The sequence below is a fragment of the Mastigoproctus giganteus genome, chromosome 13 (genome assembly GCF_048544385.1).
Source record: "Mastigoproctus giganteus isolate SK-2022 chromosome 13, ASM4854438v1, whole genome shotgun sequence".
NCBI classification, from domain to species: domain Eukaryota; kingdom Metazoa; phylum Arthropoda; class Arachnida; order Uropygi; family Thelyphonidae; genus Mastigoproctus; species Mastigoproctus giganteus.
In genome coordinates this window covers 58406170-58424472 of record NC_143587.1, presented here as the reverse complement: position 1 = coordinate 58424472, position 18303 = coordinate 58406170, and the positions used below count along the sequence as shown (strand labels likewise).

General features: G+C 38.2%; 1 protein-coding gene across 2 annotated transcripts in view; it reads left to right on the top strand.

Moving 5' to 3' along the window:
• LOC150076084 (tumor protein p63-regulated gene 1-like protein) overlaps positions 1-18303 on the top strand; it is a 134188-nt gene that overhangs the window by 18570 nt on the left and 97315 nt on the right. For both annotated transcript variants that reach the window (XM_090387495.1, XM_090387494.1), the window contains exon 2: positions 4760-4878. In XM_090387495.1, the coding sequence (XP_090243621.1) occupies positions 4760-4878 (119 nt within the window). The remainder of the gene's footprint in view (positions 1-4759; positions 4879-18303) is intronic.

Here is an 18303-nt window from a genome sequence, read left to right as displayed (position 1 = left end):
CGCAGGAGCTGCAAAAACTGTCCACACGTGGATTTGATATCCCTACTGATACTAAGTAATAACCTACAAAATTTCCATCTAAATTCAATTTAAACTAAAGTATTGTTACTAGGAATATAAAGCAACTCTAAAAAATAAATTAATATGCCAATTTAAGTCAATGTCCAATTCTGGAACAACCTTCCTTTCTATGTATTTCTTGACAGTTATGATCTGGAGAAATTCAACAAGTCATCTTAATGTCAACAAGTATCTTCTTTCATCTTCTCAACTTTCAACCCAATCGCAGTACCAACCTTCGTATCGTCTGCAAACTTGGACATTAAGCCTGATATACCTTCATCAATTCAGACACAGCATAAGTCTATTAAATGAAAGTCTTGTCTGACAAATTTCATTGGATATTATGATGTTACAAAGGAACCGGATGCAAAAAATAATTTTGATATCATATACTTCGATTTCAGGAAAGCTTTTGATACTGTTATGCATGGAAGACTACTGTACAAATTGAAGCAGTATGGTATTAAGGGCAAGTTGCTACATTGGATAAAAGGGTGGTTGAGTTGGAGAAGACAGAGAATGATTATCATTCTAATGATATTAGAATGATAATCATTCTGATATCTAATGTTCTTAGTGCTGTCCCACAGGGTTCACTGTTATTTTGTGTATTTATCAATGATATTGATGAAGGTATATCAGGCTTAATGTCCAAGTATGCAGATGATACAAAGGTTGGCAGGGTTGTTAATGACAGTTATGGCAGTGTGCTATCGCAACAGGATCTAGAAAAGATGGGCTGAGAAGTGGCAACTGAAGTTTAACATTGACAAATGCAAAGTACTGTATATGGGTCGAAATAACTCCAGAGAAATGTACCAACTGTGCAGTACTACCCTTAAGGTGGTAGAAAATGAGAAAGACCTTGGAGTAATTGTGCAGTCAGATATGAAGTTTTCTGAACGGTGCTGCCAGAGCAGCTAATGTGGTATTGTCAATGATATACAGGAATTTTGCTAGTAGGGAAAAGGAGGTGATTATCCCTTTGTATAAGGAAATGGTCAGGCTATGCCTTGAATACTGCCTACAGATCTGGAAGCCTCATTTTAGAAGGTTGTAGAGTTGCTTGAGTGAGTACAGAGAAGGGCAACAAGATTGTTGAGGGGAAAAAAGGGGTCTTTTTTCCAAAGAAGGCTTAAGTTCTGCAAACTGCAGCGCCTTGAAACTAGGCACTTGTGAAACGATCTTATTGAGGTGTATAAAGTCTTGAATGGGTTGAGCAGGCCCAATTCTGGTGGGATTCTTCCTCTTGCTTAGATATGTGGAAATTTGCCTTTAGCCAGTGGGTAGTTGATTGTTGGAACAAACTTCCATCTGTCATTGTGGAAGTTGATAGCTTAAATAAATTCAAGGAGGAACTGGACAAACTTTTAGAGGGAATTTATATGTGAAATGTTTTTTTTTTTTTTTTTGGCTGATGCTACATAAGCTTGCTTTCTTGCATCACATGCCTCTACTGCTACTACTACTATCAATATCATTATTAAATACACAGCATTTGGACCAACACGGACCTCTGGGGAAGTCCACTAATAACATTAGTCCATGAAGAGCAGGGTCTATTGATTACCACTCTGTCTTCTCCCACTCAACCATCCCTTTATCCATAGCAGCAACTTGCCCGTAATGCCATACTGCTCCAACTTGTACAGTAGTCTTCCATGTGCAACAGTATCAAAAGCATTCCTAAAATCTAAGTATATGATACCAAAATAATTTTTTGCATCCAGTTTCCTTTATGACCATATCATAGTATCCAATTAAATTGGTCAGATAAGACTCCCCCTCAACAAACCCATGCTGTGTCTGAACTATAACTGCGGTCTTTTCTAGATGATCCTGCAGTGCTTCTTTAACCAGTGACTCCATTATTTTCCCTGGAACAGAAGTTAAACTAACAGGTCTATAATTACTCATGTCACCTTTTGATCCCTCTTTGTGAATTGGGGATACATTTGCACATTTCCAGTCTGCAGGGGACCTCCCTTGAATCCAAGGATGCCCTCATTATCATGGCTAAGGGCCTGCTTACTTTCTTTGCTGTCTCCTTTAATATAACTGGATAGATCCCATCCACCCCAGGTGCCTTCCTAACTTGCATGGCATCTGGATGATGTGACATGAATGTCTGTATTTTTATCAGCTTTTCATGTTTAGCCAGCAAAACCATAGATCTACAAGATTAGAGATAATTGTCTTCTGGGGACAAATGCAAACAAAAAAAAATTAATGTCTTGTAATTCATAGTATATCAAAATTAAAACAGAAAATAGCACATAACCAGCCAAAGAATATTGGTAGGCAATGATGCACAGCAGAATTTGATTTTATTTGCAAATTTAAAAAAATAAGAACAATTTTTAAAAAATGCGTCCTGTCAGACTCTACTAGCAGCAGCAGGTTAAAAGATAAAAGGTTGTCATTGTTAAGCAGAATTCGAAATGAATGAAAAGTTATTCACGGTTTCTCCGACTTGTGCTGTTTTGGTCAGCATCATGTTCAGCCCCGGCAACCCAAAGGTCGCGGGTTCGATTCCCGCCTCGGGCTTGGATCAAAGTACTGCAAAAACCTTGGGAGGTGCAATATGGCCACAGAAGCCGATGCGCCAACAACTACCAAATCAAAAAAAAAAAAAAAAAAAAAAAATCATGTTCAGCTTTTTTTCCTATTTTGTGCTTTTTCTTTGTGTGTAGCACTTCGGAGGAGCATCTTAATCTCAGTCACCAACATATGTTCTATGAGCAACAGCCAAGTGATAAAAGGGGATGAATTTTTATTAACAGCACAAGGGTTTTCTCTCTGAGAAAACCCTTGTCCAGTTTTCTCTCTGATCGCTCACTGAGGGTGATGGTAGATGGCTCTCTGTCTTCTAACTTCTCCACTAATGCCGGTGTCCCCCAAGGTTCAGTTCTTTTCCCCACTCTTTTCCTCTTGTATATTAATGACCTTCTTCCATTGGCTGGAAATCCTATCCATAGTTTTGCCTATGATAGCACATTGCATTCCACTTTCCATTTTGAGAAACCTTGTCCTGCTCAATCAGCTTCAACTTCTCAAAAATCTGCTACCAATTCCTTAAATGCTGATCTTCAGGTAATTCTCCAGTGGGGCAAAGACAACTTAGTTGATTTCAACGCTTCTAAAACTCAGTCTTGTCTTATATCTCGAAAAAATGATTCTTTTGCTCTTATGCTTATCTTTAGTGACACTCCGATTTCTAGGCAAAATGAAATATCTCTTTTGGGGATTACCCTGACTTCTAATCTCTCTTGGCACAAGCACATTACAAATATTGCTTCCTGTGCATCTAAAAAACTTTGTTTTCTCTTTCGCTCTCGGCATTACTTTTCTTCCAAACAGCTGCTCACTCTGTATAAATCGCAAATCCGCCCTGCCATGGAATATTGTTCCCACATCTGGGGTGGTGCCCCCAAAACCTCTCTCAGGCTTCTTGATTCCATTCAGAAGAGGGCAGTTAGGTTAATTAATTATTCATCTCTAACAGAGTCTCTCCGCTCACTTTCTCATAGACGTACTGTTTCTGCTGCATGCCTCTTCTACAGATACTTCCATGGGCACTGTTCTTCTGAATTGGCTTCTATAATTCCCGCTCTCTCTTTCAAAACAGTCCGAACACCTGCCGCCACCAGCCAACATCCATTTACTGTCCAACTTCAAACCTACAGAACCAACTTTTCACCTTCCTCATTTATTCATTCAACTGCCGTTTTCTGGAACAACCTTCCTTCATACGTATTTCCTGAAAATTGCAGTCTACAGAAGTTCAAGTCCAATGTCAACAAATATCTTCTTTCGTCTTCTCAACCTCCAACCCAAGCACGGTACTAAGTACTATAGGTTCTAATACCTCTCGTGTTTGGGGTTCACATAAAAAAAAAGGGGGGGGGGAATACTTAACTATAAGGCTTTAACCTTTATTTTCTTATGTGATTATTCTATTTCTTTGAATTATTCAGCTTCTAATTCCCACCAGAGCTGTTTTCGGTCTGAGAGTTGGCAATGATTTGCTACTGGGCAGTATGAACAAGTTGTCACAGCAGCAGAATTTTCAAATAGCTGAAGGGAATACCCAAGCATTTAAGAACAAAAATTAAAGAATTTAAAATTGCTTTACATGTTTAACTAATGTGGAGTATACCCCATGGTGCTGGAAAAAAATTTCCATGTATCATTTTTACAAGGTCACCAGACATTTTGCATCTGAAAGTCTGCCTTGTAGCTGTGGCTTTATAGCTAATTTGTCATATGAGTTCCAGCATCAACCAGTGGCCAAGGGTGGGTCCCTCACATTTAGCAATTAAAGAAATTGATTTTTTTTTTTAGACGTTTTGAATAAATAAGTGGCATGAGCTTATAATTTATTTATCTGCTAACATGTATGTTTTTAAATTTTGATTATATATCATGGAAAGTGAAAACAAAACTGTAATTGGTAAAATTACATGAAAGCTAATTTGATAGGTAGATTGACAGCAAAAGCCTTTGGGTTCAGTGAACATTTTATTGGCCAAAGCATATTACTGCATCATGTATTCCAGTTTTAACTCTTGCCTATCTTTAAGCTGGCATATTCCATATAACATGTTTCCTTTCCTGTATCTAATTATATTAACAAGTCCTTTTCTGTGTATTCCATTAATTTTTCATTAACAATTTAAAATATTTGCTCTGGTAGATACTGCAAATGCCAATGTTGCAAAGTCAGATAGTGGAGGTGGAAGTACCAATAATAGGCGTTCTTCAACCTTGAGGCCCATGGATGGAGAAGAATTAAAAGAGTTCTTTGCAGTTAGGGTAAAGATTTACTGTTTTTTTTTTTTTTTATACTGTTAATACATATTTTTTAAATGAATGTTTATTAATTTTAAATACAGTAGAAGTCTACTTGAGGCACGGTTATGTGGGTAAGGCCTAAATTCGATTATTTGTCAACTCAAAATGAACGTGATCACCAAAATTGCTAGAATATGAAAAAAAGCTGTACTCTGAAAAAAATAAAATAATAAGAATAAAAGAAAAACCATTAACATTGTAATACTGTATTTTACTGCACTTAGTGTGAAGAAGAGCTTTAAATTGTGATGTCTTATAGCATCAGTGGAAACTCCTGATGCTATAAGACATCATACTTTCTTCATTCAGAAGAGCATCTGAGTACTTTCACTGGAGGTACATATAATGCTCTACTGATATTTGACATGCTTGGCAGGCTAATGGAAAGTGATGGTGAGGAAGATCCTGGCTTCTGTTACTGCTTTTATTGTGAAAATATTTTAACATGTGATAAATATTTAGATTGAGACAGTTACATTACTGTTTTCTGTACAGATGAAAAGCCTGATTTGGTAGATGTCCATTATTTTCAAATTTCATTAGAGCATGGGTTTACTGTGTAACTTTTTTTCCCTGTTTTTTTAAGGAATAATATTGTCAGGATTATATTATGCAGAGATGTAATATCTTTGGGATGCCAAATAAAATTTCAAATTTCAATGATACGATGATCAGATGTAGTTTTATCATCAATTACAGCCCAGGAATTAACAAACAGTTATAAAGGATTGAAAGAAAGGGAAACATCTGTATTAGATGACCCTTGTAGGGTTTGGAACATAGGTGGTATATTGGGAAGATTAAGAACATTTATTTGATGTTGAAGAATGAAATTGTTCAAAAGTAGTCCCATGATCATAAGTAGCACTAAACCAGGTAGGAGATTTCGCATTGAAGTCCTCTCTAATAACAACTTCAGAAGAGTTTATGGTTTCTAGATCACAGGATGGATGACGGTAGACTGAGAAATAATATACCTGATCCAAAGGAGCCAGTTATAAAAGCTCACATGACAAACTGAGTGCAGTCTAGAAATAATGGAGACATCAAAGAGCTGATTGAAAACAATAATAGCAGAAAGAGGCATAGAATGATCTGCAGTAATTATTCTGGCAGAAATGGGATAGCCAGAGACTTTACCATGGAAAGTATAAGGTTTCTAAAACCATGTAATATCAACTGAAACATCCTAGGAGTATTTTGATATAGTTAATCCACTATATCAAAATATGGACTTTATGCACATTTATTTGAATGACTTTAACAAGATCACTGTGGGGGTTAGTGAAGCTGTATGAGACAAGTTTGATGACTTGTTAGATATTGTGTTCTAGTAAATATTTTCTAAGGCTCAAGGATACTCAGGGCAATTAACATCCCTGACTGAATGTTTGAAATTTTTCTTTCTCTTGCAGTTACAGCAGGATGGAAGTTATTCCTTATTTCGACACTCAGAATATATATGACCCGAATGAGTGCAATGACTGCATGAAGGAGAATTTACGGAGCATGACTGAGTCATATGTCCATACTCCAGACAAGAGTAGCACCATATTACAACAGCAAAGGGCTTGCACTTGTACACTGTTCATCCTATGTAGAGTCGCTGCTGGCTGATAGTGTGCCGATAACGAGCAGGTGAAAGGCCCAAAACCCAGTTAAGGAATTGACTAGATCTAGATGAGGTTGAAAACCTAAAAGTAACTTGAACAGAAAACTGTTCAAAAGTAAAACCAAGATCATTAAAGTTCTTGTAATAGAGGTCTTCACTGATATCTCATTTAGACATCTTTGTTGTCGTATGCAAATATGGGTTTAAGTTGTCTTGGAGACCCTTGTCAGTTAAAATGGAACTAGAGGTAATTATGTGTAAATCATTTTAGGAAGCTGTTTCCACAAAGATACCCTTGTTATTTTATAAGCTTTAGAGATTTCACATGTACTTCCTTAAGGGATGATTTTAAAGTTTTGACAATGTCATCTTTAACTTCTAAACTGGTTTTAAGGGAACTGTGCTCATTTCCCAGTACAGTCTTTATCAATTAGTGCCCAATAGATACCATTGAGTACTATTGAATACACCACAATTGAAGTTCAGTAATGTGGTCAGTAGAGTAGCACATGAGAATACAGCACTTTCAGAATGTAACAGAGACAGTATATAATACCTATTGAACTACAAATATACCACAACTAAAGTTACATAACATGGTTGGTTGGGTGCATGTAACACTACATCTTCTGAGAAAAATTGAGAAAGAGAAATATAAACCAGATTGATTAAAAGCATCCAAATAGAGTTAGACAACAGTTAACAAAATATGGCACAAAGTAACTGGATCCAAATGTCACCAAGATAACTTTAAAATATCACCAAAAGGTATTGAAATTAAATTTACAAAAATTAATTGAACTATAATAATAGTCGATTGCTGAACACTGAAAAATGAACTACAATCTAGTGCTGTGTAAACAAGTTCTTACATCACACACCCAGTATTATTACAGAAAAAAAAATTAACTGTGCTATATAAAAAAAATAAAATTGTATTGTGCTAGCCTGTAGACTCCCACTGCTGGGCAAAGGCCTCTCCCGATTTTCTCCATTCTTCTCAGTTCAATGCCAGTCTTGTCCATGTGGAGCCCATAAGGGATGTTAACTCATCTCTCCACTTAGTTTTATGTCTTCCTCTATTTCTATTTCCTTCGCTTGGTAGCCAAACAGTTGTGAGCTTATTCCACAGGTCCTCTTGTTTCCTGGCAAGATGTTATGAATTCCATTTTAATGACTTGGATGCCTTGATTGCATCATTGATTTTAGTTTTTTGTCTGATAGAAGTAGATTTTATTTTGCTTGTTTGGTTATACCCATCATACTTCTTTCCATTGCTCATTTGCAAATTCTACATATATTTACTTGTTTTGCTGTCAATGGCCATGTTTGGGCTGCGGATGTTAGAGTGGGTAGTATGATTAAGTTGTTTTAACTTTCTTTTTAGGCTCATAGGAAAGTCTCCTTTCATCCATTCTTTCGTACTCCAATAGTATGTCTGCAAGGGAACAAAGGTTGATGATCTTGTAGATCAGATATCATCTTTTGATGATATTGTACAACAATATCATCAAAAGATGATATTGTTGTACATGTTGGCACTAATGATATTAAGAGTAGGAGACCGGCGGAATTATTTAACAAGTACAGGTCACTGTTGAAAAAAAGCAATGAATTAGGATTGAATTTAAGTGTCTGCAATTCTGCCCATACACGATAGGAGGGAGTATATGATGAGAGTCTTGTCAATCAGTACGGCCCTGGAGAGATTGTGCCTGCAGATTGTGCAAGGCTCCAGGGATAGAATTTTTTCCAGCCTGGTCTGTGCTTGTTAACAGGAGAGACTGCTTCTACAGGGGTGGGATACACTTAAATAGAAAGGGTGCAAGAATATTTGCTGATGCTATCGAAGCAATGTTTGGTGGGTCGAAAAACTGCTAGCTTGGGGTATATACGGACTAATAGATTAACAGTAGCCACTGGCAGAGATGAAAGTGATTGTTGAACTACTTCTATTGGAATGAGCAGCAGCCTGGAAAACAAGAGGGAGGGGATTTCAGAGACTGCTGGGAATCATTGCGGTGCATGTATACTTACGTGTGCACCAATGCTAGGAGTTTAATAAATAAAATTGATGAATTTGAGGTGTTGGTCAAACATCAAAGGCAGATATTGTTGGGATATCAGAGACGTGGTTTTTTTTTTTTTTTAAGTTGTTGGTGCATTGGCTTCTGTGGCCATAGTGCACCTCCCAAAGTTTTTGCATTTTTACTCTGATCCAAGTCCGAGGCGGGATTCGAACCTGCGACCTTTGGGTTGCCAGGCAGCCACTTTACCCACCTGGCTAGCCTGGTCGGCCAGAGACGTGGTATCACACAGATATATTTAATAATAAACAACTGTACAGGGAAATAGAGTGAGCTGGTAAATCAGAGAGTCTTATAATGGAGGATTTTAATTTCCCAGACATTGACTGGAATTTGTGGATTGGTCACTAACACACTAGCAATGCTTTTGTGGATTTATTGGATGATTGTTTTCTACAGCAGCATGTTCAAACCTTGAACAATATTTCTTAGTTGGTATGTAAAGCCTAGTAGCTTCCAAGATAAATTCTTTGAATGCTTCCCATTTTGAATTTGCTGTTGGTAACATCATCAGTTGGTCCCACTGTATGGAATTTAAATGCTGTCTCAGACCACTGTAGTCACATTTACGAAAGCAAAAACCCTTCCCTTTACCCCTGATGGTAGTTAACTCTTTGAGTAAATCCCACTTCAGCACACTGTGATCTGCCACCTAGTGGTTCCTTTATCTGCAGATTCTTAAGAAGAATTCACTACTGATTCATGAAGAATCACTACTGATAATCAGATCAAGAGTATTACTCCCTCTAGTTGCCTCCCGAACATGCTGATGTAGAAAACAATCATCCAATAAATCTCCAATAGCCTTGCTAGTGTGTGAGTGACCAACCCATAAATTCCAGTCAATATCCGGGAAATTAAAATCCCCCATTGTAAGACTCTCTGATTTACTGGCCCACTTTATTTCCCTGTACAGTTTCTTATTATACTCATCAGAGTCATTATAATCCCCCATTAAAAGACTCTGATTTATTGGCTCACTCTATTTCCATGTACAGTTCCTTATTATACTCATCAGAGTCATTAGGCCTATAACACACTCCTACTCTCAATTTTGATCTCCCAATGCTTATGTCACACCAAACTGACTCAACATTGCACTGTCCAGCGATGTCGACTTGCTTCACATCCTTGGATTTTATGTTTCTTAACTAATAGTATAACCCCTCCTCCCTTCCTATCTTGTCTATCTTTCCTGTACGCTTTGTACTCCCCAAATTCCAGTTCTGCATTCCGTATATCTGTGTGACACCACATCTCTGATATCCCAACAATATCTGCTTTTGATGTTCTGAGCAATACCTCAAATTTATTTACCAAACTCCTAGCATTGGTGTACATGCAAGTATACATGCACCTGTTCCTATTCTTAGCTACCCTAACACAACCTGTGTGTTTACATGTACCGCAATGACTCCCAGCAGGCTCCGAAATACCCTGCATCTTGTTTTCCAGGCTGCTGCTCATTCCAAGAAGCAGTGCAAGAATCACTTTCACCTCTGCCAGTGGCTACTGTTAATCTATTAGTCCTTGTATCCCCCATGCTAGCAGTTTTCCGACCCACCTAACGCTGCCTCGATAGCATCAGCAAATACTCTTGCACCCTTTCTATTTAAGTGTATCCCGTCCCTGTAGAAGCAATCTCTGCTGTTAACAAGTGCAGACCAGGCTGAAAAAATTCTACCCCTTGAGCTTTGCACAATCTTTCCAGGGCTGAATTGATCGACAAGGCTCTCATCACTGCTCTTCATAGTTTGTGTTTTGAATCCGATGTCAACGGGTGCAGCTACATGGTTGGTCATTATTTTTGTTTTGTCATAGTTAATGTGGCCCCGGGTGCCAAGCGTTTCCGTGGCCAAGCGATTCTTGCGAGTTTATAAAGCGTTTTTCCTCCAAGTGACAGTTTTCCTTGTTTTTCTCTTAGAATTAATATTTTCTGTTAAGTAGCTCTACTTACTTAAAAACACTAAGAAGAGAGCCCAGAAGAAGGCAAGTACCTTTTTCTTTAATTTAGCTAGCTGTACTAACTTACTAACTCTACGCTTGGTTACCAAGCGGCACTGCTCCTGCCTCCCCGTGGCGGGGCCGGTAACCTGGGTGGTAAAGGCAAACCCCCAGGGCAAAAAGGAGCGATCATGGATAAAAATCATTATCCAAACTTAGAGCCTTTGAGCTCAAGAGCGGAAGATTCTAAACCTGACCATGACTCAAGTCAACCTAAAAGACTGCGAAGAGAAGCAGAATGTCATGACGATTGCCCAAACTTCCTGGTGATTCATTCCCTATCTGCCCAACCTGTGGGTAAGTTGTCACCATTCTTAATTCAGAAAATCTTGGAGTCAATTGCTGGATCACCAAAAATGGTTAAAAGACTGCAATCCGGAGACCTTCTGATAGAAACAGCCACCTCAAAACATTCTGAGCGGCTGTTAAAAACAACAACATTTGGTGGGTTGACAGTAGAAATTACTCCCCACAAAACACTAAATTCATCAAAAGGTGTCATCAGCGATTGGGACCTAATTACAGTCTCCGAAGAAGAACTACTCCAAGAACTCAGCAGTCAGAAAGTTGTAAATGTAAAACGGATCATGACGAAAAAAGATGGAAATCTTACTCCAACAAGATCCATCATTCTGACATTTAGCACTCCAGACTTACCATCCTCTATTAAAGCTGGTTATTTAAACTGCCGGATTCGACCATACATCCCGAATCCTGTTCGTTGCTTTAAATGTCAGAAATACGGCCATTCCCAGCAGGCTTGTCGAGGAGAAGCCATATGTCCCATCTGTGGCTCTAAAGATCACACCCAAGCGGATTGTTCAGTCAAAACTCCTGTTTGTCCAAACTGCAAAGGAAGCCATCCAGCCTTTTCCAAAACTTGTGAGCTATGGATAACAGGAAAGAAAATTCAAAAATACAAAATTGAAAATAAAGTCACGTTTCCTGAGGCACGTAGACAAGTTATGTCGACCATGCCTAGTGGTCGTTCTTATGCAGCTTGCATTAGAAACTTTGTTTCTACTGCAGCTCAAACGGATGTATCAGTTCCGCCTAACACCTCTCTAGCGAATTGGCTTAAATTTACACTTTCAACCTCTAAAAAAGATAATCCTCCGAAAAAAACTAGCGAAGCCACAAATACTCCAATCAGTATTCCCACTCATACCCCATTAGTCTCAGTTGAAAAAGAACAATTAAAATCTCACTCAGTCTCAAAAAAAATGGAATCGCCTACCAATAATATGGATGTAGATGAGCTGCTAAGTAACGAGGAGCCCATTCTAGAACTCCATACAGATGACACCATGGATATTGGACGCCCCACATTCCCAAAAAAAGACCGGAAGAAATGTCCCACGAACAAAAAACAGTCAGATGAATCATCCTCAGCTAAATCTAAATAATGTATAACATCATACAATGGAACTGCAGAGGACTAAGTAGTCATTCTGATGACTTAAGGGATTTACTAGCTCAATTCAATCCCATAGGTGTATGCCTACAGGAAACTTTCTTGTCACCCCAAATTTCACCAAAATTTTCAAATTATGTGATATACAGACGAGATAGGAGTTCAAACTCTCCTGCTCGTGGAGGAGTAGCTATTCTTGTTAACTCTGACATTCCATCCAGGCCGATCCAATTGAGAACCACTCTAGAAGTTGTCGCAGCTCGTATTGCAGTTGGTATTTCAGTTACCCTTGTTTCCATCTATATGTCACCATCTCTACCACTTCCGCATTCAGAACTTGACAGCCTGATTTCACAACTCCCAACTCCAATTTGTCTCTTTGGTGACTTTAATGGACATCATCCATTGTGGGGGTGTGCTACAATGGATAGAAGAGGCAAATTGATGGAGGAATTCATGAACAATAATGATCTTAATTTATTAAATTCTGGATCTCCTACTTACATACACCTAGCAACAGGATCTGTTTCTGCAATAGACTTGTCAATTTGTTCACCATCTATCTTTCCAATCATGACATGGTCAGTTTTAACCGATCCCTTTAACAGTGATCACTTTCCAATTATTTGCTCACTACAAACAAGAGTAACTCCGAATCCTGTTCAACGATCCAACTGGCAGTTTAAAAAGGCAAACTGGGGAGGCTATTCTGCCCAAATACTCTTAGACAGACGTTATGTTCAAAGACAACATATTGATGAAGTAAATACTTATATAATCAATCAGATTCTCACTGCAGCTAATGGTTCCATTCCAAAATCCACGCCTTATCACAAACACAGAAATAACTGGTGGAATACAGATTGTTTAATTGCCAAACAGGAAAAAAACCGTGCTTGGAATAATTTCCGTAAGTATCCCACCACTAGTAACCTAATTGCTTATAAAAAACTCAAAGCGAAAGCTAGACAAGTTAGGCGGAAAGCGAAACGGGATTCTTGGATTGCTTTTGCCTCAACCATTACCAAAGACACGGATACACGAGTCATCTGGAAAAGAATACAGGCATTAAATGGCAAATTTACTCGGCTGCCCTCTCCGATACTTCATTGGAGAGGGAAAGACATTTCTACTCCTGAAGAAGTTGCAAATGCATTAGCAGAATCATTTGCAAAAATATCAGCTTCTGCCACCTATGCGTCCACCTTCCAGAACATCAAAGCAGGTGCGGAACGGTATAAAATCAACTTCTTCACGCGCCGCTCACTGCCGTACAACCAACCGTTTACATTAATAGAACTTCAAGAATCATTAAACAGATCTTCCAATAGCGCTGCAGGTCCAGATGGAGTTCATTACATTATGCTAAAGCATTTACTTGATGAAGACTTGAGAACTCTATTAATTTTTTATAATCGGATCTTCACCGAAAATGCCTATCCTTCTTCATGGCGCCATTCATTCGTTATCGCCTTACCAAAACCAGGAAAAGATCCTTCCTGTGTTGAAAATTACAGGCCAATATCTCTTGCGAGCTGCATGGGAAAAATTTTCGAAAGGATGGTTCATACTAGGCTCACCTACATCCTGGAGTCAGAGAATCTCCTTCCAGAACAACAATATGGCTTTCGGAAAAATAGATCAACACTGGACGTGCTTATCAAAGCCGAATCTCATATCCGCAATGCCTTTGTCATGAAACAACATCTAGTCATGGTCAATTTAGATCTTGAAAAGGCATTTGATACAACATGGCGTCATGGTATTATTAGGGACCTTTACCATCTGGGGCTTCGGGGCCATTTGCCGGAAACAATTCAAAATTTCCTGCAATTGCGCTCTTTTCAAGTCCGATACAAAAACGTCCTCTCTACATCTCACATACAGGAAGAGGGAGTTCCGCAGGGATCAATACTCAGTCCAACACTGTTTTCAATCCGAGTTAGCACAATGACACGAGATATCCCAAAAACTGTTCAAACTTATATGTATACAGATGATCTTACCATTTCCTGTCAATCTCAAAGTATGAATACCATCGAACGGCAGCTACAACTAGCCATAACCAAAATAGAGGCTTGGACTTCACGGAACGGTTACAGATTGTCAGAAAAGAAATGCACTGTCACTCACTTTTGCAAGAAGCGAGCTCTCCATCCGGAACCTGAACTACAAATAAACAATACTCCAATCCCGCTTGTTAATACCGTTAAATTTCTTGGACTATTACTAGACCGCAAACTAAATTTCCAAGCTCACATCACTTATTTGAGAACTTCTTGTTTAAAGCATTTAAATATACTTCGTTCGGTCTCATCTATGTCATGGGGAGCTGATCGGTGTATTTTGTTGCATCTTTATAGGAGTTTAATCCGTTCACGACTAGATTATGGTTGTCCAGTGTATGACTCTGCCAGGAGCACTACTTTAAAACGGCTAAATATGATCCACCACAGTGCTCTGAGGACTGCGCTGGGAGCTTTCAGGACTTCTCCTATCCAAAGTCTATATATTGAATCTCATGATCCCCCATTACATCTGCGTAGAAAAACACTATTGCTTCGCTACGCTGCTAAGATCCAGAGTCTACCATCGCACCCAAGTTGGGAGTATCTCTATAATACCTGTTGGGACGCCTTCTATGAGAGCAAACCAAATGAAAATAGACCCGCCTCAATCAGGATAAAAGAGCTTGTTCAGACTTGGAATATCAATTTAAATGAAATTTTCCAAGACACAACTACACCTGTTGCTCCGTGGACATATGTGTCTGTCTCTCAAGATACATACTTCCTCCAGTGGGGGAAAAATATACCTTCCTGCAATATCAGACAGTTCATGCTATGAACTGTCTGATACATTCAGCTCATGCTATGAACAACCATGCCTGTAAAATTTATACGGATGGTTCAAAAACTGAGAGTACGGTAGGTGCTGCGGCGGTTTTCCCTTTATGTACAATTTCAGCCACTCTACCGCTTGCCTGCAGCGTCTTCACAGCCGAATTATATGCCATTAAGTTAGCGCTTAGTAAGATAATTGAGCTTTCCATCTCATCTGCCATAATTTACACAGATTCTCTTAGTGCTGTCTCTGCCATAAGGAAGAATTCCTCCATTTCTCACCCTACATTGAAACAGATTCATTCCCAGCTATTCTTTTGCAGTGTGTCCAATCAGTCAATCAGATTTTGCTGGATCCCTGGCCACTCAGGCATTCCGGGAAATGAAAGTGCTGACTTTGCCGCTAAACATCCGGAAACCACTCTCTCACAACATCCTCAGGTTTCTTTCTCTGATTTTAAGTCTGTCAGACGCAAAGCCTGCTACAATAAATGGTCACAGACCTGGAAAAGTGACACTAACAATAAATTATACCAAATAAAAGAAGACCCAAAGCTGTGGCTGTCTGGCTTCCGAAGAAACAGACGAGAGGAAGTAGTACTGGCAAGACTGAGAATTGGACACACTCACCATACTCATCTCTTCCTATTATTGGGAGAAAGCCCACCACAGTGCTCATCCTGTCAGACGCAACTTACAGTCCTTCATTTCCTGGTTGATTGTCCCTTGCATTCAACCATCCGGTCAAACACTTTTCAGTCACTGTCTACATTGAATATATCACCTGATTTATCTCGCATCTTAGGAAATGAAGCAAATATTGAAGAACTTTTATTATATCTAAAACATATTGGTTTGTACAGAAGTATATAATTTAATCTCTCTAGCAATACGTTTTTTTGTAAATTAACGATTAGGAGACACAATTTGGCCGTAGTAGCCCTTGTGTCGTTAAACCGAACTACAACAACATAGTTAATGTGTAGGCCAACTTTGCTTTTGAGGTTTAGATTTTTGATTATTTATTCCAATTGTGAGCTGTTTTCAGAGAAGAGAACTGTCATCTGTGAAATGGAGGTTGGTTAGTTGCCTCCCTTAGATGTTTATGCTGGTTTCACTCCAGTCTAGTTTTCTGAATACTATCTCTAGTACTGAAGTGAAGAGATTTGGTGCTATTGGGTCACCTTGTTTTACTATCCTTTCTATTTTGAATTTGGGTCCTGTTCACTCTAGTTTGATGGCTGTATTGTTGCTGTTGCTATTTTGGAGTAGCCTAATGCACCTGTAGTCTTTTCCTTGTTTTTGCAATGTCATCATAAGAGGTTGGTGTTCAATTGAGTCAAATGCCTTTTGGAAGTCTATGAAAGCTATGTAAAGTGTTAGGTTATATTCTTGATACTTTTGATGACCTGATTAATGGTGTGGAAATAGTTGATGCTTGAGAATTTTTTCCTGAACCCTGCTTGATCATATGGTTGGTTCTTGTCAAGTTGATTGGAGATTCTGTTTTGGATGATTCTAATGAATATTTTGTAATTATGTGGGATCAGGCTTATTGGTCTGTAATTATTTATATCTAACTTCTCCTTTTTTTTGTGAATTAAAATTATTTCTGATGTTAGCCATTGCTTTGGTATTATCTCTGTTCTAGTATACTATTATATAATTTTAGGAGTTCAGTAATTCTAATCAAATTTTAAGAGTTCATCTGGTAGCTGATCTCCTCCAGGTGCCTTATCATTTTTGTAATTTCTGGAATATTACACACTGCAGGATTGTGTAATTGGATATCTTCACTTAAGTTTACATTTAGGTTGCTAGATCTGAGGATTTCAGATCTGTTTGTTGTTATTTAGCCTGATTTATTTTTAAGGGATGGGATCCAGGATTTATCATTGTTGATGCCATTTCTTGAGATCTTCAATGAAGTGTTATTTTCTAAGGCTGTTTTGATTTTTTTAATATTTGCATCTCTTGGGTCTTTGCTTATTTCCCTTTTTGTGAGTTTATTAAGTTCAGCGAATTCTATTTTGTGTTTCGGTGACATGAATCTATGTTTATTTAGAGAGACTCCTTGCTTTATCAGATTTCTAGTGTAGTCTGATATTTTTGATTGTTTGCCGTTTTTTTCTTTTTTCAAATGGTTTGGATGCTTCATTTATCGCAGTTTCAAGCTGGTCGTAGAGTCTTTATTTCGCTAACTAGTTCTTATAAAAACAAGGTATTCCTCAGATTATCCACATTTCTCTTTTTTTCTTTTTTTTTTTTGTCTTGGATGTTGGGTCTTTTATGTCTAAACCATTTGTTTCTATTTTTACCACTGTATAGTTTAAAGGTTTCTCTAATTAATCTGTAGTCAGAATTAAATTTAAACTGATTAATCACTTCAGAATTCTGCAACATTTTTAAATTGTTTAGTAGGGGTAAATGAAGGGTTTTGCTTTAGTAAAGGTGACTACAGTGGCCTCAGTGGTACCAACTGATGATGTTACCAACAACAAAATCTAAATGGGAAGCATTCAAGGAATTAATTGTGGAAGCTACTAGACTTTTCATACCGATTAAGAAATACTATTCAAGATTTAGGCCTAAATGGATGTCAGATAAACTAATGTGACTCGTAGCAGAGAAGAAAAATGCATGGGATGCATATAAATTATTAGGCAACACAGAAGCATGGGGTAGTTATAAGCTAGTTTTTTAATCAAGTCACAAAGGAGGTTACGCAAGCGAAGACAGATTATGAGAAATCTTTGGTAAAGGATGCAAAGAAAAACAACAAAGAGTTCTTAACATGTGTAAACGCTAGAAGGAAGGGGATGAATCAGATTCGTCTACTTGATATCAAATATTCGATTGTTGATGAACTTGCTGAGATAGCTGACAAACTGAATGATTATTTTGCATTTACATTCACACATGAGGAATTCTGTAGGAAGTGAATGACAGAAGCTTATTAAACTCTAACAGGGAGCTTAATGATTTTGTAATAACTGAGAGCAAAGTGGAGGAGAAATTGTTGAAGTTAAACATAAGAAAGGCACCTGGGGTGGATGGGATCTATCCAGTTATATTAAAGGAGGTGGCAAAGGAAGTAAGCAAACCCTTAACCATAATTATGAGAGCTTCCTTGGACCCATGGGAAGTCCCCACGTAGTGGAGATGTGCAACTCTATCCTCAGTTCAAAAAGGGGGGTTCAAAGGGTGACACAAATAATTATAGACCTGTTAGTTTAACTTCTGTTCCAGGGAAAATAATGGCGTCACTGGTTAAAGAAGCATTGCAGGATCATCTAGACAAGACTACAGTAATAATTCAGACACAGCATGGGCTTGTTAAAGGAAAGTCTTGTCTGACGAATTTGATTGGATATTATTATGTGGTTACAAAGGAACTGGATATAAAAAAATTTTATATCAAATACT